General features: G+C 37.8%; 1 protein-coding gene across 2 annotated transcripts in view; it reads right to left on the bottom strand.

Moving 5' to 3' along the window:
• Nucleotides 1-25,178, bottom strand: part of ZNF385D (zinc finger protein 385D) — a 1,082,242-nt gene that overhangs the window by 848,156 nt on the left and 208,908 nt on the right. For both annotated transcript variants that reach the window (XM_051858856.3, XM_089332300.1), the window contains exon 2: nucleotides 2,631-2,849. In XM_051858856.3, the coding sequence (XP_051714816.2) occupies nucleotides 2,631-2,849 (219 nt within the window). The remainder of the gene's footprint in view (nucleotides 1-2,630; nucleotides 2,850-25,178) is intronic.

Here is a 25,178-nt window from a genome sequence, read left to right on the forward strand (position 1 = left end):
TTTGGCCACTTTAAGTTCCCTATGTGAGAAATACTGTGACAGCTGATCAAAATGATGTTGCAAAATGATGCTTACCTGGGGAGATCCAGAGACGGTAGGGAAGACACAATTAAGTCAAAGTGAATTGGATTACCTGCATTCAATTTACAATCTGCACTGACAGAACCTGGCATATAAGAAGTCTTTTTTGCTACTGAATATCAGGGTTTGGAATGAATGAAGCTTGCTTTACCAGTTCCATAATCTAGAATGAGTACAGAGACTTTGTCCTAATCTTCACGAGTTTGGTTACAGCTTTATATCTAGATTTCTGACTTAGTTTTCAGTATGTATTGCAGTTTCATTCTTATGAGGAAATTGTGACATTGACTCCAAATGAATTCTTAGCAACCTGTCACTCAGCACCAACACAATACTACTGGCGAGGGTCTCCAGAAATTGAAAAGAAACTGCAATCATTACTGTAGAACGCTATACCCTACTTCAAGCATTACCAGCTCTATCAATCCTTAAACCTGAACCAAGTTCACCAGGTCAAACACATGACAACAGACGCAGGGCAGCAGGATACCAAATTTAACACATCTTTCCAGATCCTGTGGTTGCACAGTTAGCTCCAGACTCTTCCCTATTTCCCTATTAGTCCCTAAAAGTTGGCCCTGACTCTATCATTTATGTCTTTTTTCACCCCCATGCCACTTTCCTCTGACTTAAACCAAGTATTCCCATTAATTCTGGTACTTTTTAGAGACTTATTTATTTTACAGGCTAGTACTTAGAAAGATTGGGAAAATTACCTTAATAAAAATACAGTGATAAATATTTTTGTGTACTGTATTGATTAAAGCATTTGTGGAAGTCTAATATAATTTTTATTCCTTGTGTTCTGTTAATATTATTTCTCTCTTTAAGCAGAGAAAGGCATGGTTTCTATAGAATATTCATTTTGGATGATGGAAGGCTGTAAAAGTGCAGGTATTTGAGTGAGTAAGACCATGTTTTGATTGCCAACTTGACCATTCAACAGTGGTGTGACCCTTAGCATATTATTCAATTCATGTTATTCTCAATCTCCACCTTTATATAAGGAAGATAATGACAATATATCTCTGATTCATTGCAACAAAAAATTGAATAAGAGAATGTATATTAAGCCATTGGTGCAATAAGTGCATTGATATCATCATTTTAAAACATCCAATTTGAGGAAGCTCATTCTTAATATGTATTATGATTTGAAAATCTCTGACTATTCTCAATTTTGCCTGGAGCTGGCTCTGATTTGGATTTCTAAACGAGGCATAACTTTTGTTCTAGTTTCATTCTATAATATCATCTATTGCTTTTCCAACAGGGGTTCGTTACCATCAAATCAGTTGAAGTAAAACACTGAAGCTCACACCATCACCACCAACAACATAGAAGGAAAAAAAAAACACACTTTGGAATTGAATCAGATTGTACTTTGGTGATTTCACCTATTACTCATGACAGGTATTAGATTTTTCTTAGTAAGTTTGAGACAGAGCCTGTGATGTATACATAATCATGACTTAATAACTACACCTACCTTGCTTGGTTCATCTTATGCCTGTAGAATTTAAAGTTCTCTATTAATCACAATAACAATTTTTCTTACATCTATGACAAATAATAACTAATTAGCCAAATGCCATTCTATGAAACAGAAATATGAAACAGCTTTCATTAAAATATTCCAACTCATTCATGCTAAAGACAAAATAAAGAAAAGCGAGATAGATCAATATCCATTTTTAAAATGTACTTATAAAAGAATGTACTTATGTTTTCCATTTCATTGGTAGCCTGGAAGCATATTAAAAGCATTCATGATGTCAAGTAAAAGAGATTAAAAAGCAGTCTCCTTTTGAAATGTCAGTAAAATTTAGATAAAATATATTTTATTTATCAATCATGAACCACCTAGAACACACTATTGTTAACTCTTTTGAGTTACTCTAGTGTAGCACTGCCATGTTACCCCCACAAGAGTCTACTCACTCGTGCCTATATCTCCATGTTTTCTAACAATGCTCCATCTGTTTCAAAATGCATTTTGTGCAATTTTTAAAATCTATATACCCATGTAGTCAACATACATTTTTGAAAAATAGGCTAAATTGATTAAAACATGAATTTTCACTACGAACATACTCCGTTCTAATAAATCAAAATTTAATGATTAAAGTACTTGTTTGAAAAGATAATTATTATTCAAATCAATTGCAATCTTACTAACCAAATTCTTCATACCTTTAAAATAAAAAAATCACAAATCCACTGTTTTTATATAGACTGTGAAATGATGGCCATTTTTATATTTAAACATAGTAAAGAAAAACATCAAGAAACTATAAAGTCAACTTAGTAGTTAGTAAATGTCCTACAAGTCACAATGTCAACACAGGTAAATATATAAAACAAATAAAAATTTTCCTTGTTTCTCAAAGAGAAACCATTTATTTTAACGAACCACACTGATGAAGCCTCATGTAATGTTTTTCCTGGTTTAAAAGCAGAGATTCTTCTTTTATCTTCATATCAATTTGCATGTACACAAACAGCTCAAGCTGATGTATTGTCGAGGGTATATTTTTAGAAAAGCTTACCACTGTCATGTTTCAGCATCCCATTGCTGAGCTGTTTTAGTCTCTTTTGATGTGATTTGCCATTGTAGTGGATTTGGGCTTGGGCAGCTGAGTTCAGTTGAATGTTACACACGTTGCACAGAGTGAAGTTGGTATGTTTCTTTTCTCTTTCCGGTTTTTCTTCAAAGTCATCAGGTATTAACTCAGCCTCACTCTCCCCATCTTGTGCACCTGTGAAATCTGGGGGTACAAAGACAATCATGAGCAAGCAGCTCAAGTTTTCTAGATTCCTTCATATTTACAAAATTGAGTGCAAATAAGGATTGTTCTCCTCCCTTATGATAAACTGCTGTCACACTATCTGAAGTGGTCAGCTTCTTATAGCAAACATGTTACTTTGTTTTTTCTGTTGCTAATATTGTTTTAGGTGCTGGACAGACACTTAGCACCCATGATCTCATTTGACCCAGGAATTGTTTTCTCTGCTTCATAATTGAGGAAATTAAGTTTTAGAGTGGTTACATAACTTGTGTAAGGTCACACAGCTTGTAAATGGTATATTTGGGATAAACATTCAGCTTTAATTATCTCAAAATCCTGAGTGCTTAATCATCACGTTCTCTAGCATATGTTAGTACATTACATATTCTCCTTTGGATTCAAGTAAATAAGATTCCTTACTTCCATCTTCCTTACCAATTAATAAACGTGACTTACATTTGGATGGACATAAAAATACTAAAATTGTTAACACTCCAGTTCTATAATAGAAGTTCAAAACAGGTTATGAGTATTAAAATAGCTGCACAAACAGTGCAAAAAATGAGGATCATCTATGGTTATATTCATAAGTATTATTTTCTTTGGATAAATAGATGCTTTGTACTCAAACTGAAGACAAAAGGGCATCTCAACAATTTCAGCATCTCTGGCTTTAAGATGGCAGTAAGTAAATATTGCAATGCATATTTTCTCTTCATTTTCAAGTCATTTAAGGTAATACATCTTCTCTTACAATTTCCTATGCTTTTATTACACAGGCATATGCAGAACTCTATGGCCCAGTTATAATTTCTGCATTCTAATTCTCAAAATTCTTCAAGGAGTTACTTTATAATCTTCAAAAAGTGCTGCCAAAGTGGTCCTTCGTTAATGTATAATTATTTATTGTCTGTTTGTAGCAGCACACTTCTATGTCTTGGTGATAAACCGAAAAGTAGGGACAAAGATGTTACCTGCCACTACAAAGACTGATAAAGTGATAAGCATGGGTGGTAGAACCATACAAATGTGATAAGAAATGCCAAAATTATTTCAGCAATATGTGAGGATAATTTTGCCAGAATAATTGTAAAGAAAATTAGTGTAGTGAATTTATGCAACACACCTACAATATTTTAACCTGTTAAAGGATATGTAAGACACTGTATGAATTCTAAAAGGAATAAAGGATTTTTAAGTATAAAATTCATGATGTTTTGTGGACTAATATACAAGTAATCATATTTAAAAGAAAATCTGTAGACTTTGTAAAATGATTGTATAATTTTAGCTAAAAAATAGGAATGTATTCACTATCCTTATTTAATATAAATAAAAAATAAGTAGTCACTCCAGGTTATACTTAGCATATTTCAAAACTTTTTGATTTTTTAAAGTGTTTTATCTAAAATACCATTAGGTAGGGAAAAGATTAAACAGCAATATTGTATAGTCATTAAAAGCAGATTAGGAAAATAAAAAATTCCTTTGTATATAATAAGTGAAAAGCTACCCTATGTAAATTTACATATAATGTGTTTACAATTAAGTAAAAACATAGTCTATAAAGAAAATATTAGCAGTATTTGATTCTGAATGGTGGAATTAGAGTTGTCTGTTTTTTCCTTTAGAAGTTCTGTATTTTCAAAATTTTATATGAAAATAATTTATCATATTGACCATGAAAAACAAATCAATACATCTGAAAGATGCTAGAAAGGAGCTTGTATCCACAGAAAGAACAGGTTAGGTTTGTCAAAAGTAGCATAAGAAATAGTGACCAAAAAAAAGAGAGATAGTGACAGTAGATAAGCCCTTGTGACACCTTGTTTTTGCTGAATATATGCATATGTTTGGAAGGAAATATTTTCTTCCTTGATCTACATTTCCAACTTAACCAAAAATGAGAATATCTGGCAATATTTTAGTACGGGGAAATATTGGAAATGAAATATTTTTTCAGAGCTATGAGATTTATTTGCTTACAGGGAGGAGTACCTTGTGCATGAAACTAAAAACTATAATCACCAGACAGTGTCAACAATTAAATTCTGTACTGTGTACAAGGACAACAATGCTCAATGGAAAGAGGAAGTAAGATACGTTAACTTTGATGCATACCCTTGGGAGAAAGGAGACCTCAAAATATTGGGACAGGTAGCCTACAACATATCAGATTTTGCAAAAAAATACAATGTCTCAAATGGCACTCTATGAAGGAGGAGGCAACATGTATAAGTGTTTTTTTTTTTTTTTTTAAATTTTTGACAGGCAGAGTGGACAGAGAGAGACAGAGAGAGAAAGGTCTTCCTTTGCCGTTGGTTCACCCTCCAATGGCCGCCACTGCAGCCGGCGCACCGTGCTGATCCGAAGGCAGGAGCCAGGATCCAGGTGCTTTTCCTGGTCTCCCATGGGGTGCAGGGCCCAAGCACCTGGGCCATCCTCCACTGCACTCCCTGGCCATAGCAGAGAGCTGGCCTGGAAGAGGGGCAACCGGGACAGAATCCGGCGCCCCAACCGGGACTAGAACCCGGTGTGCCGGCGCCGCAAGGTGGAGGATTAGCCTAGTGAGCCACGGCGCCGGCTCCAACATGTATAAGTGATTTCCCTCTCAGTGTGGTGTCATATTTCAATTCTGGAAGGCAAATTTTGCTCATCTGAGTTCCATTGAGGGAAAAGTCTACCATCATTCACAAGCCTTAAGTGACTGTCTGGAAACTCAAAATATTTTACTAATGTTATCTATGCTTTTTCCAACTAATTTATCTTCATCTTTCAACACAGTAATTGACTAGAAATCACACCAAAACAGGTTCAAGGGCTACAGTTATATTCTGGGGGATTATTGTAGGAATTAGGTATTTGCTTATGTGCACGCTTTAATTTTCTTGAAATGGAGATTGACTTAATCCCCTAGATTCTTAAAAACAGTCACAAGTGAGAAAACTCATCCTTTATAAACTATTTGAAGCAGTGTATCTGAGTATAATTGAGCAAAAGCAAAATTGGAAACTGTAGTTTTCCTGTGATATAACATGGTTCTTTCTTATAGTTGATTTATATTTAGGGCATTGCTTTTACAAAAGTTGAAATGTCGCTACCAGTAAGACTTTCCTGACATGTGTTGACCTTCTCTAACCAACAGAACCCCCAGAATAACATAGCATATACTTGTTAGACCATAAATTATATATAATCCAATGGATTAATAATAAAATGCTGGAGAATACACTCAGGAGCCAACTGAAAGAGCTCCCAATGTCCAAAGAAGGATTAACCTGGGCAACAGCTAAAATAACATATTATTGCATTATACTCCAAAGTATAAAATAAATTTCAGGAACACATACTGATATAAAATGGAGGAAAAGATATAAATCTTCATATGGAAACATTCCAGATAATTTAAGTAGGTATTCAACACTCAAGGAAGGACAGAATATAATTTCCTACCCATTAAGTGAAGGTCATGCTTTATAATTTGCTTCCAGATAACACAGTATGGAAAGATGGGGCAAAGTACCTCTACAACAAGGTCACCTAAGAAACACTGTCTTAGCTACTACCTTAGTCAAGGTCATCATAATGATGACAAGTCATGTTGACAGTATGAATCCTGCATATGATGTGTTAAGAAGGGTACATCATCTCTTTACGCTTTCTGAAAAAACACATAACTCAAGTCAAAACAGGAGAGCAACACAGAAACATCCACTGAGGAATGGTCTACAAAATACCTGTTCAATACTCCTCAAAGCTATCAAAGTCAAGGTTATCAAAGCCAAGGAAAATCTGAGAAATTGTTACAGCTCAGAGGAGCATAAGGGAAGTTTAATACTAAATAAAATATGGGATCCTGGAACAAAACAAAACAAACAACAAACAAAAAAACATGAGAGGGGCCAGCACTGTGGTGCAGTGACTTAAAACCCCTGCCTGCAGCATCAGCATCCTATAGGGGTGCCAGGGTTCGAGTCCCGGCTGCTCACTTCCAATTCAGCTCCCTGTTAATGCACCTGGGAAAGCAGTAGAGGATGGTTCAAGTACTTGGGACCCTGCACCCTCATGGGAGATCCAGAAGAAGCTCCTGGCTTCAGATTGGCTCAGCTATGGCCTATGTGGCCATTTGGGGAGTAAACCAGCAAATGGAAGACCTCTCTCTCTGCTTCTCTCTGTAACTGTCTTTAAAATAAGTAAAACAAATCTTTAAAAAGAAAAAAGAACATTAGAGGAAAAATTAATGAAATTTATGAAATACAAATAAAGTATGAAGTTTTCATATAAATAAACTATTATGATTGCTCCATTATTTGTTACAAACATGCTATACTATGTAAGATGTCAATAATAGAAGAAATTGGATAGCAGGCTTATAGGAACTCTGTTAACTTGACAATTTCTCTGTAAATTCAAAACTATGCTAAAATAAGAAGTTCAATGGAAAAAAAATTTTAAGTTGGGGAATAGAGCTGAAGAGTCTATTCTCTGTCTCCTTGGCCTTGGCCACAAAAGAACTTCTCCAGAACTTGTGTACTCTGGGAAAGAACTGAAGAGAAAAAACAAACAAACAAACAAACAAAAAAACTTCTGTTTTCTTTATCAGCCATTCATTTATCCCAGAGCAGAACAAGTAAATTATGTGACTGGGAGAATGAGGGAATAGGTCATTGTCTCATGTGTGGCCCAAAACCTTGGTAATGAATCTCAAATTAGCCTAAAATTACATTCTCTTATTTTCCTGTAGTAGAAGCCTACAATTCTCCAGGTACCCATTCCATGGTTGCATTGTTAATTTCTGTTCAGAGAGGAAACAGTGGAAATTCCAATATGAAACACAGTTCCGATCCATTTTGTCTAACTCAACTTCTCCAGCTGACTAACCTACCACATCTCTGACAAACACAAAAAATCTGATACACCTTAACTGAGTCCTGTGTCCATTTATTACTGGTTATCCAACAATTTCCATATAATAAATAATTCATAAACTTTATAATTTCAATAGTGTTTCAACCCTATCACAACCATTAATATAAAGTAAAAGTACATAGGAGTTTATGTATCAGCTAACGACTCAATTTATGTTGCTTTTCTTGACTGGCTCAATACAAGATAAGGGAATTAGATAATAAGGATGTGGTAATTATCAGAGAGGAAGTGATCAAACAACTATAACTGTTAAGAGGTCATTTTGGAAATCACCTTGAAAATAGCAAAGGTTTGTGGAAATCATGAGTAAGCATTTAAGAGTGAAATAAGAAGAGTATACTATATTAATGCGATGGGCTTTGATACTACTTACTTGGGATAAAATTTACAGATATAACATCATAAGTGGATTTATAAAGCATCCAACTTAATTTGATATAATTCAGATAAAATAAAAAAACTATTAGGTGACTCAAAAAGTGGCTCTTATGATGCCACTGACAATGTTGCAAAAGGCACTTACGTAGAGTTTAAGTAAAATTGTGTCATAAAATTAAGAAAAGTGAAATGTTATAAGTAAATATCTTTAAAATCTCATGCTTATTCCTGAAATTTATGGAGAAAATTATCTTTTCTTGGTGAACAAAATGAAGGAGAAATTTTAATTCAGCATTTCCTTATATCAGGAATAACAGGATCAGTTACATCTGTATATAAATTCTTATATCTATATTCCAAACATGTTGCAAGAAATCAGATAACCTTCTCAATTGTAAAATTTCCTCTATCTTCAAGACTAGTTCAGAAAAAGTAATGTATTACTGTCAGGGTAAAATATTAAATATATATCCTGTATAACATAAATCCCATTTATATATTTTATAAATATATATTACATAAGATATATAAAGAGTTTACATATTTATATATCTATATTCAATCTTCATGTTTGAGAAAATTACAATCTTCTTCTATATTTCACTATTAAAATTATAAATAATTCATGGTTAGTGTTTAAAGTGCCAGCATTAAAACAATTTTGCATTGAACTCATTCCCCACTAGAGTGCAGTATGAATTTAAAATTAAAACAGTATTTGGAAATTCCTATAACACTAGGCATAAAAATAGCATTACTGTAATTTTGTAAATATCCACTACACACATATATCATCATAATATTCAGCTTTGTATAGAAATATATTTACATATATATGAGTTTATATATAAACATATATAAATATATATATTTGTATAGCTATGAATTCCACATTCCACATAAATCTGGTAAAATTTTGCTAACACATCAGACGAGGAGGGAGTCACAGAACAGCAGACAACTTAAACCATTTGTCATATGGTATCACACGTTCTTTGTTAAAAGTCAGCAATTATTTTATACAGACTGCTAGCTTAAATATCACTTTGGAACTTTAAAAACGGGGTCATTTTAATTACATCTTACTTTTATGATAGAAAATGATATTATAGAAGATTACCTAAGACAAATCAAGGTTAATGGATTGTATTTCAATTACAGTTTTTATCACATCATGATTTCAAACTAAATTTATTGGTCTCAACACAATCACGGCTTTCACAAGGTGATCAAAATCTTATTGGATATTCAAGAATCCACTTCAAAAACTAAGGCCAGAACGTCAGGCTAAGACATAGAATGAAACTTTAATATGTATTTTTCCACTTTTTAAGATGTAGGGTTTTAGAGCTGTAAACTACAAATTAAAATCTCTATTTTGAGACTTGCACTACAGAAAATTCTACCTTTCTTATTGAGTCATTACCTTTGACTATCTTTCACGTAAAATAAGACCTCCTAGTTCAATCTCAAATATAAATACAAAGTAATTTCTTTTTATTTTATTTTTTATTTTATTTTTTTGACAGGCAGAATGGACAGTGAGAGAGAGAGAGAGACAGAGAGAAAGGTCTTCCTTTGCCGTTGGTTCACCCTCCAATGGCCGCCGCGGCCGGCACGCTGCGGCCGGCGCACCGCGCTGATCTGATGGCAGGAGCCAGGTGCTTATCCTGGTCTCCATGGGGTGCAGGGCCCAAGCACTTGGGCCATCCTCCACTGCACACCCGGGCCACAGCTAAGAGCTGGCCTGGAAGAGGGACAACCGGGACAGAATCCGGCGCCCTGACCGGGACTAGAACCCCGTGTGCTGGCGCCGCAAGGCGGAGGATTAGCCTAGTGAGCCGCGGCGCCGGCCCACAAAGTCATTTCTTATTCTTAAAAAATTCAATTACAATTTATATTCAATAACAGGGTAGATCTATGTTAAATATCAATGTAATTAATGTTATCTATCCCTCAAAGTTTTGAAGTCCTATAAGAAAATTATATTCTTCTTATTTTAAAGACAGTGTATACATCTCTTCCTATATTTTGGTCCCTTTTTCTTATTTCAGAAATCTCTTCTTGAATAAGTCTTGCCCTCAGTGCCTCCTTGACAAGACATGTCTCTTGGAGTTTTTCCAAGCTATGTACCCATATCCTACCAAGGACATGGACGCTGGTTTCTGAGTTCTGTGTTTGTGTTCTCAGCCCTTATTATATTAAAGATACTTAAAGTATTGACCCTGTTCCCTTGAAAACATACCATGTTATCTTTCAGCCAGTTCTCCCCTTTGAGTCTAAAACAGTGTAAATAAACTTTAAGAAATCCTGGCGGCTGGCACAATGGCGCAGCAGGTTAACACCGTGGCCTGAAGCACTGGCATCTCATATGGACGCTGGTTCTAGTCCCAGTTGCTCCTCTTCTGATCCAGCTCTCTGCTATGGCCTGAGAAAGCAGTAGAGGATGGCCCAAGTCCTTGGGCCCCTGTGCCCACATGGCAGACCCGGAAGAAGCTCCTGGCTCCTGGCTCAGATCGGTGCAGCTCCGGCCGTTGCGGCCAATTGGGGAGTGAATCAGTGGATGGAAGACCTCGTTCTCTCTCTGCCTCTCTTCTCTCTGTGTAACTTTCTTTTGAATTAATAAATAAAATCTTTAAAAAAAAAGAAGAAATCTTTGCCCCAGAAGAACTTCTGAAGACCTAAATTACAGCAAAATCCTTTTACTTATATCCAATGAAAAGTTATCCTAAGGAAGGAAATAGGCACACTGAAAAGTACTGAAAAATTACAGGAAAAATATTTCTGTAAGCATCTCCTCTGTGTGTAGTGCTCTGTTAGCTACTTGGGATATTAAGACATCAACCAACCAATACCATAAGTCCCTGTGGAGTTTGAGAAGAGGGTGAAAATGTAGTTATATGGATTTTAGGTTGACTTTGATAATCATCCTCATGCTGGGAAAAAAAGAACTGTGGTACTTGTTATAGCTAATATTTGAGCTTATAAATCAGCAGTTAAGTCCTTCATTTATAATGGATTGCTGGAGAATATTTTTGCCTAGTAAGGGAAAGTTCTCTGAAATTTTTCATCATCATCATGGCACATCGACTCTAGGACATCCGCTGTGATCACCTTCTAGCAGTCAGACCTCTCCAAAGCCTACTCTCTTTAGATGTAGGCAGAACTTATGACTTGCTTCTACCAAAAGATCAAGGAAAAGGTGATGAGTGTATGTGGTTACATGGCGATAAGTATGTTTCATTAGACTACAATTTTCATTTTGTGAGGAGAGACTCGTTACTCACTCTGAACAAGCAAGATACAAATAAGCTTCCTGATGGGGCAGACCAGGTGGCAAGGAGCACAGGAGAGTCTCTGGTCAACAGCCAGCAAGACAATGAAGCCATAACAGGCACCTGGATGCTGCAAATCATCACATGGTAAAGAAGTGGCTCTTCGCTCAGTCAATCCTGAGTCTAGACCACGGTCCTGGAGGACACCCAGTTACACACTGGCAGAGGACCCAGCCAAGGAACCTCTCTATTCTTGATGCTCAGAACCGTAAAGCAATAAATCTAGGCTGTTTTAACCCATCAAGTCTGTTGTAATTTTATTATACCAACAGACTTGATAAATTTATTACACCAATTAACTCTTCTACTTCAGGGCTGAAACCAAGAATTAAACCAAAGTTCCAAGGAAACGTATGTGTCAAAAAAAAAGTCCCCCAATTTACCATGTACTGCAACTATATTTTTTCTTAAAGATCTAAGCATCCTAGATACATTCCTAATCCAAAACCTATTCGAGTAATAGCAGGAGTCTCTAGTCAATTTTGAAAACCTCTCCTTCAAGGTCTGGATTTGGTTTCACACACTGAACACATTATTATAGGGATCCACAAATTATTCATATTTTCTATATACAATGAAGCTTATTTGCTATAGTAGATACAATGACTAATGTATCACTGTCAAATTTGACTTAGAGAGAAGTAAAAAAATCCATTAAAAAAGGTGAAACTAAAGAGTCATCATTTTTCACTATTGTATCATTTAACATTTTTTATCTATTATCTGAATGACAAGCTTGAAATATTGTTTATTAAGCTGGTAGAACACAGTAATTCTAGATCCTATAAAAATAAGAATTGAAAATGACATTGTTAAATTATTGCAGTTATTATAAATGAAAAAGTATATGCAGAGTATGAATTTGAGACAGAACATAACCACATTCATACAGATTCCATTATATTTGTATTTCTCAATTGCTTTATATTCATATCTAAGCTCCTAGTAGAGACATGATAGATATGAATAGAAATCTAAAAAGAAATATAAAAGACCATTACGTGTTAGACAGTAGATTTATAAACTCAAATTGTAAAAATATGCATTTCTTAAACTTGAAAAGAAGACAAAAAGAACCTTATCCAGGCCTCTCACACTGCAGGTAAGGGCCCAAGCACTTGAGTCATCTTCTGCTGTTTTCTCAGGTGCATTAGCAGGGAGCTGGATCAGAAGTGGAGCAGCCTGGACTCAAACTGGCACCCATATGGGATGCCAGTGCTCCAGGCAGCCACTAAACCCAGTGTGCTACAGCACCAGCCCCCAAAATAACTTTTATAACAGCCTTAAAGCAGCAGAAGGAATATAATCACACTGAAGATGGTTTTTATCACCTGTCCACTGTTTTTCGCATAGGAAAATAACTATGAGTTTAATCTATAGCATAAACAATTGAGGCCACCTACAGTATTATCATCAGGAAAGGAATTCTTGGTTGGACAGAATGTTGTGTTTGGTAGATGTTCATCAAACTCGGGTAGTTAATATTAAAGCCTTGTAAAGGTAGGAGGATGGGCACTGGTTCATGTTGTAGTTGTTCCACTTTTGATCTGGCTCCCTCCTAATGGCCTGAAGAAAAGCAACAGAAGATGGCCCAAGTGTTTAGGCCCCATCACCCACCCAGGAGATCCAGAGGAAGTTCCTAGCTCCTGGCTAATGCCTGGCCCAACACTGGCTGTGTTGGCCATCTTGGGAGTGAATCAGATGGAAGATCTCTTCATGTGTCTCTCAATCCTTTCTCTGTAATTCTGACTTCCAAATTAATAAATAAACCTTTAAAAAAACTCAGTGGGGGAATGGGTTCTGCTTGTCTCAAGTGTTTTCATTGGCAAAGAATGAGGATTTCAGTACCAGCTTACAAAGCATATTTATATTTATATCCTACCATTAATGAATATATTTTCACTTAAAAATAGGTTTGGTGGAAAAAGAAACCATAATTCCTCCTATGAATTCTGCTTTTTAATTGAAACAGATTTTAGGAAAATATTTGGTTTTAGGGCTACTATTAATTTTTACCTTATTTACAGCTGGAGTTTTAAAAATCCATTCTTATTGAATAAAATTTTTCCAAGACTTTCATATTTAACTTTAAAACTCAGAATGTTGTTTTCATTTTTAAATCTTCTTTAATGTATACAAATTTCACATATCTCATACACAGATTCAGTAACATCCTACCCTTCCTCCTGCCCATGCTTCTGCCCTTCATCTTCCTCCCTCACATATTCCCATCTTAATTTGATATATGTTCAATTTACTTTATACTCATAAGATTAATCCTATAGTAAGCAAGTAGTTCAATAAACAGTGTGAAGAAAAAAAACACTGTTACTTAACAGTTGAGACAAGGGCTGTAATCAATCATCAAACCTCAAAATGTCAATTTCACTCCTATAGATTAATTTTAGGTACTCTACTAGTTACTACAGATCAAGGAAAATATATGGTATCTTTTTGGGACTGCTTTCCAGCTGCATCCATTTTGTTGCAAAAGACAATATTTTCTTTTTTTACTGCTTAGTGTTAGATAGTAGATAGATATATATTATAATTTCTTTATCTAGTCATCAGTAGATAGACATCTGGATTGATGGCATAACTTTAGGTATTGTGCATTGGGCTACAATAAACATGGGGTCATAGATCACTCTTTCAACTGCAAATTTCATTTCATTTGGGTAGATTCCCAGGAGTGGTATGGCTGAGATATATGGGAAGTCTATATTCAGCTTTCTGAACTATATTCATACTGTCACCCACAATGACTGCACCAGCGGATTTTAGGGAACGTACTTCCCTCACATTGTTTGTTGATTCCTATATGAGAGCCATTTATTGACTGATTTAAATAGGCACAGTGACAGAGAAAGAAAGGTAGTAGGAGCAGGAGAGGGAAAGGGGCAGGGGGAGAGAGAGAGACACCTTCCACCCATCCATTCATTCAATCTCTGTCCAGACCTCCATCCTTGTTTCCCACATGAGCGACAGGGACCTAAGTCCTTGGGCCATCACCTGCTGCCTTCCTAGGTGCACTGGCAGAGTGGGATCCGAAGCGGAGCAGCCTGCCCTATGATCAGGGATGCAAGCATCTCAAGCAGCTGCTTCACTCCTGTGCCACGATGCTGCCCCTTCCCATTTTCTAAAAAGGAAAGGATTCCTGGCTGACCTGGAAAAGCTTCTGGAAATGGAGGTTTTTTGTTATGTCCTGTCTGAAGTCTTCCCAGAGAAAAAGGCTGTGTAGCATCCTTTACTGAAATTTCTTCATTTTCTCTCTTTTCCAGGATCAACTTTTCAGTGCCATCTTGTAGTGTGGAAATGCACCTCAATCATTTATACCTGAGATGTATCAAAATAAAAGCACTAAGCATGAACTAACACCATATATATTTCAATTAACTGGTAATATATGTCTATTTCTCAAGCATGTGATAACTAAAGGGACACCTTGTGTGGCTTAAATTTTTAAGGCCATAATTAACTTACAAAATAAAACTTACAAACTATCAAAACTGTGGTGCAGTGACTAATTCTCTCTCTATATATATATATTACATAACATATAAAAATGTATTATATATAAGCTATCTGTATGCATACAAAAACATAGTTTTAAATTAGAACACTAGATACTTAATTTCATGATTTTGTAAGTAGAACGGAGTTAGTAATGCAGTCAGAATAGTGCAAAGGTCTTCTCATGAGAAATATTAAGATACTCTAATCAAAATAAAAAATAAACAAACATTACAGATGTCTATTTAAATTATGAAAATATTATTTTACCATAACTTATAACTTGCAAGGAAAGCAGTTCAAAAGGTTCTATTGTATAGAATCTTATATATATACTCTGACAGTAATGCTAACTGCCTACACTGCCCAGCCTCCCTTCCTTCCAGGGTGGCCATGCTAAGGAGAACAATGCACCCTCCCTCCTGCCCGCAAGGGTGTCCATACTCTCATCCTAGAACATACACCTGCATTGCTTTGCATGGAAAAACTGACTTTGCAAATGTAATAAAGCATATGAATCGTACAATTCAACTTACTCTGGATTATCTCGGTAAACTCATTCTAATCATGAGTACTCTAGGCCAGGTGACAGAGAAATACATGCAAAGAAACATGAGAAGCAACTAAATCCCCTTTGCTAGTTTTAAAGACAGAGGAAGGCGCCACAGTCAAATAATTCAGGTAGCCTTTGGAAGCTGGAAAAGGTAAATGAAAAGGAAACGGATTCTACCCTAAGATCACCCAAACCTATAGCTTCCCACCCTGTTGAAAACTGGTTTTATCTCTGTGAGACCCATTTTATACTTCTGACTCCCCAAAATTTCAGTTAATAACTTTGTGCTATTCTAAGCCAAAAATCTGTGTAGAGATTAGTTACAGCAGCAATAGGAAAACAATGCAGTGGTGGTGTGAGCAGATCTTTATAACACATGGGAGACAATGGAATGTGTCCATTCTGGATTGAGGTAGGAAGCAGTCCCACCTTTCCATTGACTCTGTCCCATCTATTGTGAGGTTGCAGAGAACTCCGGGGCCCTGCACTGGAGGAGTCATCTGACAGCTGCAACCTGAATCCCTGAGTTCCCACAGGGCAGAAAGTTACCTACTGTATTGTTCCATGAACAAGAAATATCTTTTATTATATTACACCCTTGACATTTGGATTTATTTGTCCCAATAGCAGGCACTCACATACTCATTTCAAGGTAGGTATACTGGTGTTTATATTAATTGTGTTAATGGCTGTTCCAAAAAGTTATTGTTGAGTTGGTAAAGGCATCTCCTTGAACTTGATGATGTTGTAATACATAACTAAAATTTTACTTTTCAATACCAGAAAGCATAGAAAATGATAACTTAAGAAATAAGTAAAGGTGACAGCTTTAAGAGAAAGAAGTCCAATTTTTGAAGTTAACCCTATGGACAAAAAAAAAAGAAGCACTAGATTTCTTTCCTGAAGTAAAATGACAGCTCTTTTGTTTCATAAAACACTGCTTAATAATGACAGGGACTTGGAGTAGAGAGATGGGAGACCAAGTGAAATTGAAATGATTTCCTACTAAGTCCCACATATGAAAATCTTGCTTCATACATGCTTTATGCAAAGTAACTGTGAATTGTGTAAATGTGTATTATACACATATTATGTGTATACATACAAACACACACATATATACATACACACATGGATACTGTTGAATGTCTTGGGGAGTATCTCATTGTAGTCAGAACCTTCTTTCATTTAAGCATTTTTTTTTCTTTTTCTCTCGCGAATATTTATGGCTCAGACCCTCTGCATATCTAGCAGTAACAGAAAGAGCAAACAATGGAATAGTATGAGCAATGGTCCAGCTGGACTGCTAGTGAGACGCTCATAGATGCTGGTTTAGAGGAATTCTTGCTTAAAAATTCCAATAGTCTTCTAGGCATAGCTGCAAAACCAGGAATTCCTTTTCTCTTGTGAAATGCACTCCTCCATGGATCACCACAGCATGTCTATAATTTCTTTCATTGTCAACATCCCTGTCTTTTAGGGTTCAGTTTGCTTATATGCTAACTTCGACCCTGTGTTCACCACTGACCTCTTCTTACCAACAGCCGTTCTCAAGTGGAATGAGGAGAGCACCTCATTGGGCTCTGAAACCCTGAGGCATTGACTGGAAATAATGGGCCAATTTGCTTCCTGCACTTCCAGCATGCGGCTAGAGATGAAGCACGCAGGAAGCAACTACTGGTTCTTCTCATCCATGGTTCAGATGAGAAAAATGAACTCAGAAAGGTCTAAAGCAATCATGGATCTTGTATCCCTCAGTCTACACCTTTGAGAGCTTCTAAATAACACTAATTTCAGAGACCTATGCTGATTCATAATATTCACACTTCTTTTTAGAGGGGAGAGTGATAGCTCATAGATGTTAAGAAGGAAATAAGGCAGGGAGTGACCTTTGGAAGTGAGGGAATCTGTCTTGACTGTGATTGTGGTCCAGGATTCGGAGGTGTATGTGTCTGTCAAACTCATTACATTCTACACTATAAATGTGAAGTTCATGAATAAGTCATCTTACGAAGTTTGCTCTGCATCAAAGTGAACTTATCTTCTAATCCCATTTTTCCACAAACTTATGGAGCTACTCTCATATATGTCAATTATATCTCAATCCAGTTTTTTGAAAAGATATTTTTTTATTTATTTGAGAGGTAGAGTTACAGACAGTGAGAGGGAGAGACAGAGAGAAAGGTCTTCCATCCATTGGTTCAGTCCCCAATAGGCTGCAATGGCCGGAGCTGCACAGATGTGAAGCCAGGAGCCAGGTGCTTCTTCCCAGTCTCCCATGTGGGTGCAGGAGCCCAAGGACATGGGTTATCTTTTACTGCTTTCCCAGGCCACAACAGAGAGCTGGCATATAATAAATTGCATTTATAAGGTAAAAATATAAGGCAGAAAGTGATGGAAGGAGTTGCAATAATATTTAGCAAATGTGGACTGGTTTGTAAATTTATAGATTTTTAAAATCTTTTTAAAATTTTAACAGTTTTTAACAGAACTGAATGTGCTTTGTAGATTCTAAGAACATAATGATTTTCATAAAGTGTTGGGTGATTCATGTTAATTAGAGAGAAGCATTGCAGGAATACTAGAGGTTTTTTTTTTATTTACTTGAAAGGCAGCCGTATCTTACACACAACACAATGAGTGAGATAGATAAAGAAAAAGAGAGGAGAGAAAAAAGGAGGAAGGGATTGACAGAGAGACAGACTGATCTGATCCACTGAGTATCTAGCAGTAATTAGAAAGAGTAAATAATGGAATGGTATGAGACATACCCCAAATGCCTGCAGTGAAGCTGAGAGCCAGGAATGCAATTCAGGCCTTCTAAGTGGATGGCAAGAACCCAACTGCCTGAGCCCTCACTGTTGGCTTTCAAGGTCTACATTAGCAAGAAGCTGGAATCAGTGGCAGAGCCCGGACTTGACGCCAGGCACTGATATGGGATATGGGCCTCCCGATTAGTGTCTATTCACTGTGCCAAATGCTCATCCCAGGATTACAAGTTTGATGTGTCTCTTCAGGTGATGATAATAAGCCAAACTGAAAAAGCACAAAATTGTTGTGTTTGCCCTACCATAAAAACAGTGGTTAATAGACACAGACGTGGCCTCAAACAGGTGATTTCATAATGCCTGTGTCCTGCTGAAGGTGCCCGGTGGTTCGTCAAGCACAGGCATGGTCTTCAGAACAATACCAAGCTCCTGAGAAAGTGAGCTCCATGCACAGAGCTCTAGGTATGCTAACCATCACATGTCACCAGCTGTTCTTTTACTAATTCTAACACACTTTTGCCCTGATGTGCTCACATTATTTGGAAAATGAACACTCACCAATTAAATTCAACAATAAAAGTGGCCCAGTGGGTCTAATGAAGCAATAACACCCAGATTCTTGGTGAGTGTTAGCATCACAATTTGAGGGTTTATATTGTTGCTGAGGAGTGATTTATGAAACAGTTACTTATGTGCAAATATACTAACACTGGTCAATGATGGTCAGAGCTGAAAATCAAGTGCACAGGATGGGAACTGCAAAGTTCCAATTGATATTCCATCCATGATAGGGTACATCCCCTGGGCTCAGGCACTGATCATGTATTAATTTTAGGCAGAAAAGTAAATCGTCTTTTTGAAGAGTATTTTCTATAATTCATCTCTTTTGAAATTCACATTTTAGACATCTAAATTTCACTTTAAACGGGTAAAAAGTTCTTTTGAAAGTGTCTATAGGAAACTTCTTTTTATATGTATGATAAAGGATGGACTGTGAGCACTGAGCATAAGGGCAAATTGAGAAAGCAGTTGCTAACATTGTAAGCTCTAAGGGTCAAGGTTACATAAATAGTGACCTAGTGAAGTGGAGGGAGCACACCAGCAGTATCCGAAGTAATGTGGTCTTTAAGTGAAATTAATCACTGATAGATAGAAAACTGACCTCTCTGCATCACTGATCTTCTGTGTATTAGTGAAGCTGTGACCCTTAAGCACATCCATCCGTAGGAAATAATATCACTTTTTAAAATAATTTTTTTTTTTATTTTTTGACAGGCAGAGTGGACAGTGAGAGAGAGAGACAGAGAGAAAGGTCTTCCTTTGCCGTTGGTTCACCCTCCAATGGCTGCTGCGGCCGGCGTACCACGCTGATCCGATGGCAGGAGCCAGGTGCTTCTCCTGGTCTCCCATGGGGTGCAGGGCCCAAGCACTTGGGCCACCCTCCACTGCACTCCCGGGCCACAGCAGAGAGCTGGCCTGGAAGAGGGGCAACCGGGACAGAATCCGGCGCCCCAACCGGGACTAGAACATGGGCACCGCAAGGCAGAGGATTAGCCTAGTGAGCCGCGGCACTGGCTAATAATATGACATTGATACAGGATTTTTTCTTTTTCTTTTTCTTTTTTTTGACAGGCAGAGTTAGACAGTGAGAGAGAGAGAGACAGAGAGAAAGGTCTTCCTTCCGTTGGTTCACCCCCCAAAATGGCTGCTATGGCTGGCGCACTGCACCGATCCAAAGCCAGGAGCCAGGTGCTTCCTCCTGGTCTCCCATTCGGGTGCAGGGCCCAAGGACCTGGGCCATCCTCCACTGCCTTCCCAGGCCATAGCAGAGAGCTGGACTGGAAGAGGAGCAACTGGGACAGATTCTGGCGCCCCAACCAGGACTAGAACCCAGTGCAGGCAGAGGATTAGCCTATTGAGCCGCGGTGCTGGCCGATACAGGCTTTTTTCTTTGTATGTTGAGTGGGTTTCCATTTCTTATACATTCATTTAAAACAATAAACGCATGACATGCCACTTCATGGTGACTCTAAAGGATACTCTGTGAACTTCTGAAATTCACAACTTCAAGATACCTAAAATTCACAAACAAGTGTTCTTTCTCAGATTGCATGTCTCTTGTTATTCATCTAGCAGACATAGATCCATTTGTAAGGAAATTTGCAGTAATTGTTGCTTCTGTTGATTAACATGGAGGATTCAGTTAAATGCTATGTTGTCCTATTTTCATCATAAACATAGAGAATGGAAAGACGAATTTGCTATTCACATTGTTAATTGGGTTAGATCATGATCCTTGGTTTACCTAAAGATAATTTTAAATAATGTATCATATTGCTGTTTTAGGACTATTCTGCATAATCTTATCACTTACAAGCTCCATTTGACAGTCTTCTTGCAGACTTAATTCTATCAGAATGATAAAATCTGGGCATTTCACTTTAAGTACAACTCTATTGTTTTTAAACCATTAAGCTGATAAAGTCATGTTTCAAGAAATTAAGACCCTAATAAAATGTGTAGTAATTGCAAAACAATTAATGGATACATCTTCTGATGTAGATGCTAAAGGAATATGATTTTAAAAGATTGTAATTAAAGATATTTCATCAAAGGAATGAAATGACCTAGATACTAGTAATGCAGGCCTTTTTTTGAAAAATAATACTTTATGTGAAACACAAGGAAAATATACAAAGAGCTTAATACTGATGCTTACAGAATATACTTAAGGTATCAATCTCTAAAATACTCAGTGGCAATTTCCATGTATATCTAACCAAGCCAGGTTCTTTCCAACTCTGTCCATCTAGGCATTGGTATAATGACAATAATAATGAGAAAAACCTCCACTCATTCATTTTTCTTCACTCAACTTCTAGGAGTCACAATGGGTGTATGAATTACAGCATACCTTCCCTGACCTCAGGGCTAGGAACAGGAGGATCCCAGTGCTAAACAATAGCACTAACATGCTCTAGAGGGGAACAGTACACTCAAAACTGAGCTAGCCAAAGCACTTCTGTGAGCTCTGGAGTTCAGACACTGAGAGAGCTACTTTGTTTTCCCTAGATCACACCCTGTGATACCAGTGTTGAGCTGCCAGCCACACTGTTTCCTTCAGAATAAAGAAATCCTGTTGTCACCTGAGAAAATGATTAGCCAACTTTTGAGATATTCCTATTATTCTCATGGCATTCCAACTGTTGTGTTTCCTCCCACTATGAATAGAATTCACAAATGTAACCAGTAAAATATTTTGCAGAAGCAATGGCGTATGACTTCTGAGGCTTGGTTGTGACACTCTGCCTTCTGCTCTCTCAGATCATCTGCTCTGAGAAAACCTGTCTGTCATCGTGTGAGTACCTGCAAGGAAGCCATGCATGTGAAACCCCTTGAAGTTGATCCTCCAACTCCAGTGGGGCTTTCAAGAGAGTACTGGTGTCATGGCCAACATCTAGATTGCAACCACATGAGAAACCCTCAGCAAGAACCATTCATAAACAAAGTGATTTAGAATTCTAGACCTACAGAAAATGTGTGAAACAAATGTTTACTGTATTATTCCATAAACTTTGGAACTGAAGTATATCTACAGAGTACTGAGAATTAGAAAGGATAAGAGAAAAATTCTAGCAAAAGTGCTCAGTTTAGAGCCCTGATTACTATGATTTCTTTAACGCTTAACATTACCAAAGTACTTCTCCTTAAAGTTAGAGTCGGGGCGGGGGAAAGGAGGAGATATCTTCCATCTGCTGGTTCATTCCTCAAATGGCTGCAATAGCCTGAGCTGGGCCAGGTCGAAGTCAGGAGCCAGGAACTTCATCCAGAGTCTTTCACGTGGGGGGCAGAGGTCCAAACACTGAGGGCATCTTCCAATGCTTTTCTCAGGCCATTAACAGGGAGCTGGATCAAAAGTGGAGCAGCCAGGACACAAACCAGCAACCCATAGGATGCTGCTGTTGCAGGTGGTAGCTTTAATCACCATACCATAAGACACAATTATTTTTCATATTGATGATTATAACTTCAAGAGTATTTTGAGAGTTGAAGATAATGATGATGACAATGAATATGCCTTTCTGGCATTCTGGCATCCAGACTTTTTTTTTTTTTTTTTGACAGGCAGAGTTAGACAGTGAGAAAGAGACAGAGAGTAAGGTCTTCCTTCTGCTTCCTTTTGTTGGTTCACTGCCCCCCCCCCCCCCCCCCCGCCCCAGCAATGGCCACTACGGCTGTCGCTGAGCCAGGTACTTCCTCCTGGTCTCCCATGCGGGTGCAGGGCCCAAGCACTTGGGCCATCCTCCACTGCACTCCTGGGCCACAGCAGAGAGCTGGCCAGGAAGAGGGGCAACTGGGACAGAACTGGCTCCCCAACCAGGACTAGAACCCCGAGTGCCGGCGCCGCAGGTGGAGGACTAGCCTAGTGAGCCACGACACCGGCCGTCATCCAAACTTTTAAAGTTAGACATTTGAAAACTAGCAGGTGCTTCAAGACCACTCTGATTTTGGTGTTATTTCTTAAAAGCAGTAGATGACATTTTAAGGTGATAAATATACTTCTTGGGGTAGGACTTATATTACAGTGGGTTAAGCCAGAATCCCATATTACAGTGTTGCTTGGAGTCCTGGCTCCTACACTTCACATACAGCTTCCTGTTATTGCATTATAGGAGTTCTCACACCCCTGCCACCCACGTGGGAGCTGTTGCTAAAGTTCAGGGCTCCTGGCTTCCACCTGGCACAGCCAGGGCTGTTCCAGACATCTGGGGAATAAGCCAGCAGAAGAAAGCTCTCTTACCCTGTCTCTGTGCACGCTGGTGCTCGCTCGCTCTCGCTCTCACTCGCTCTCTCCCCCTCTCCTTCTGCCATTCTGCACTTCAAGTAGATGAAAACAATATACAAATATATATTCTTTAAAATGTCCTTCCTATGCTAGGGAAAAGAAAAACATTTCTTATTACCTAGGATGAAAAGTTGAGGTCAAAGGAAATCTTTACAAACCAGCCTCATTACACTAACCCTTATCTTCTTAACTCCTTCTCTATCCAATTAACTACTCAAGTTCAAGCCCATTTGCCTGATGACATTGAACAATTTATATCAGTAATTAACTCTAACTCCTTATTCGGGTCTTCATTTCCTTATAAGGGCTCCTATGTCATGTAAAACATATACTAAATAAATGTGTTTTTATTGTTAATTTGCCTTATATTAATTTAGTTCTTGGAAGCAGCCTAGCCACTAAGAACACAGAGTTGGAATTTTGCCTCCTCTATACTAATGATAGCTACATTTAGGACCACAACTAATAATTTGAGTTCTATGTTAAAGGCAGCAACTACTATCTCAATTCTTTGGCAACTCAACTATGTACGGTGTCATTATGATCAAACTATATTGAGAGAGTAAGTCTACTGACCAAGAAACAAAACTGCGAAATATACATACATATCATGTGTTTAATTTGCATTTCCCTAGTGGCTAATTGTTTTTATTATTATGTTTAATGATTTTAAACATATCGTATATTTATTTGTCAATCATGTATCCTCTTTGATGAAGAGTGTTCTAATCTGTGTACTGGAATTTTGGGGTTATATATCTCAATATAGATTCTGAATATAGCATTCTATTGGCGGAGCTTCAACAATATTCAGGAAGCATAGTTACTTTTGGGTTTCACACTCAGAAGGGCCTTGTGTCTGTGGTTATCTTCTTGAAATTCCTAATAATACATTCTTGAATTTGTATTTTGCAAGTGAAGTTCAGTGACTCAGTGGAACGTGTTTTGGGGAATTCAGTTTAGATGCCACCTCAGGACAGTGTGTTGGCCACTCCTCACACTTCCCCCTGCCCACAGCCCGGTGTTCAGACCCTGTCTGGACTTCATCTTCCATAGATTTAAGCTGCAGTTGCTGTCACCTCCTTCTATGGGAAGCCACTGAATTAGGTTTGCAAGGGGAGGGCTGAATTCTTCCTTCTCTCTGGTGAAAGCCTAGCAATAGGCCAAGGGAGGGCCAGGCTACGTCTTCAGATGGGAAATTTTGGGGGCTGTCATCACCCTGGGCCCCTCAGGCTACAGCACATTTGGTGACTCTGCAGATCCCTGACCCCAGCACTGAGCAGAGGTTACAGTCTCTTGAGTATTGCCTTTTACCTTCAATGCCCTGGTTTGGGAGTTGGGTCTAGGAAAAGAGGAGCCTAACTTCCTTCCCTCAGCCAGGTTAGTTTCTCATCCCCTGAGGGCACAGGACACTGAATAATGAATATAAACATTGGCATGGGGCCCAGCATTGTCCTGCAACAGGTTAAGCCATGGCCCAAGATGCCATGATCCCGTATCATAGCTCAAGTTCTAGTCCTGGGTGCTCCACTTCTGATCCAGCTCCCTGCTAATGCTCCTTGGAAAGCAGGGGAAGGTGGTACAATACTTGGATCCCCACCTGCCACATGAGAAACCAAGATTGAGTTTCCAGCCCCAGGCTTTGGCCCAGCCCAATTCCAGCTGTTGTGGCCATTTGGGGAGTGAACCAGCAGACGGAAAGTCACTCTTACTTTCAAATAAATAAATCTTTAAAAACAAAATACTATGACCATGACAGAAAGAGAAATTATAAAAGAGACAGCTTTTATATTTTAGTCCATTTAATGATACCTTCCCCCTGCATTTTGTCTAAGAAGCCCTGACTTTTCAGGTTGCCCTGGGTGTCCCATATCACATAGATATGTGATTTGTTATTATTTTCTCCCAGTCTATATCATGTATAGCATTCTCTCCCCCTCCCCTTAGATTTATTTATTTATCTAAATGGCAGAGTTAGAGAGAGGC

The sequence above is a fragment of the Oryctolagus cuniculus genome, chromosome 4 (genome assembly GCF_051225735.1).
Source record: "Oryctolagus cuniculus isolate XC-2025 breed Fujian yellow rabbit chromosome 4, ASM5122573v1, whole genome shotgun sequence".
Taxonomy (NCBI): Eukaryota; Metazoa; Chordata; class Mammalia; order Lagomorpha; family Leporidae; genus Oryctolagus; species Oryctolagus cuniculus.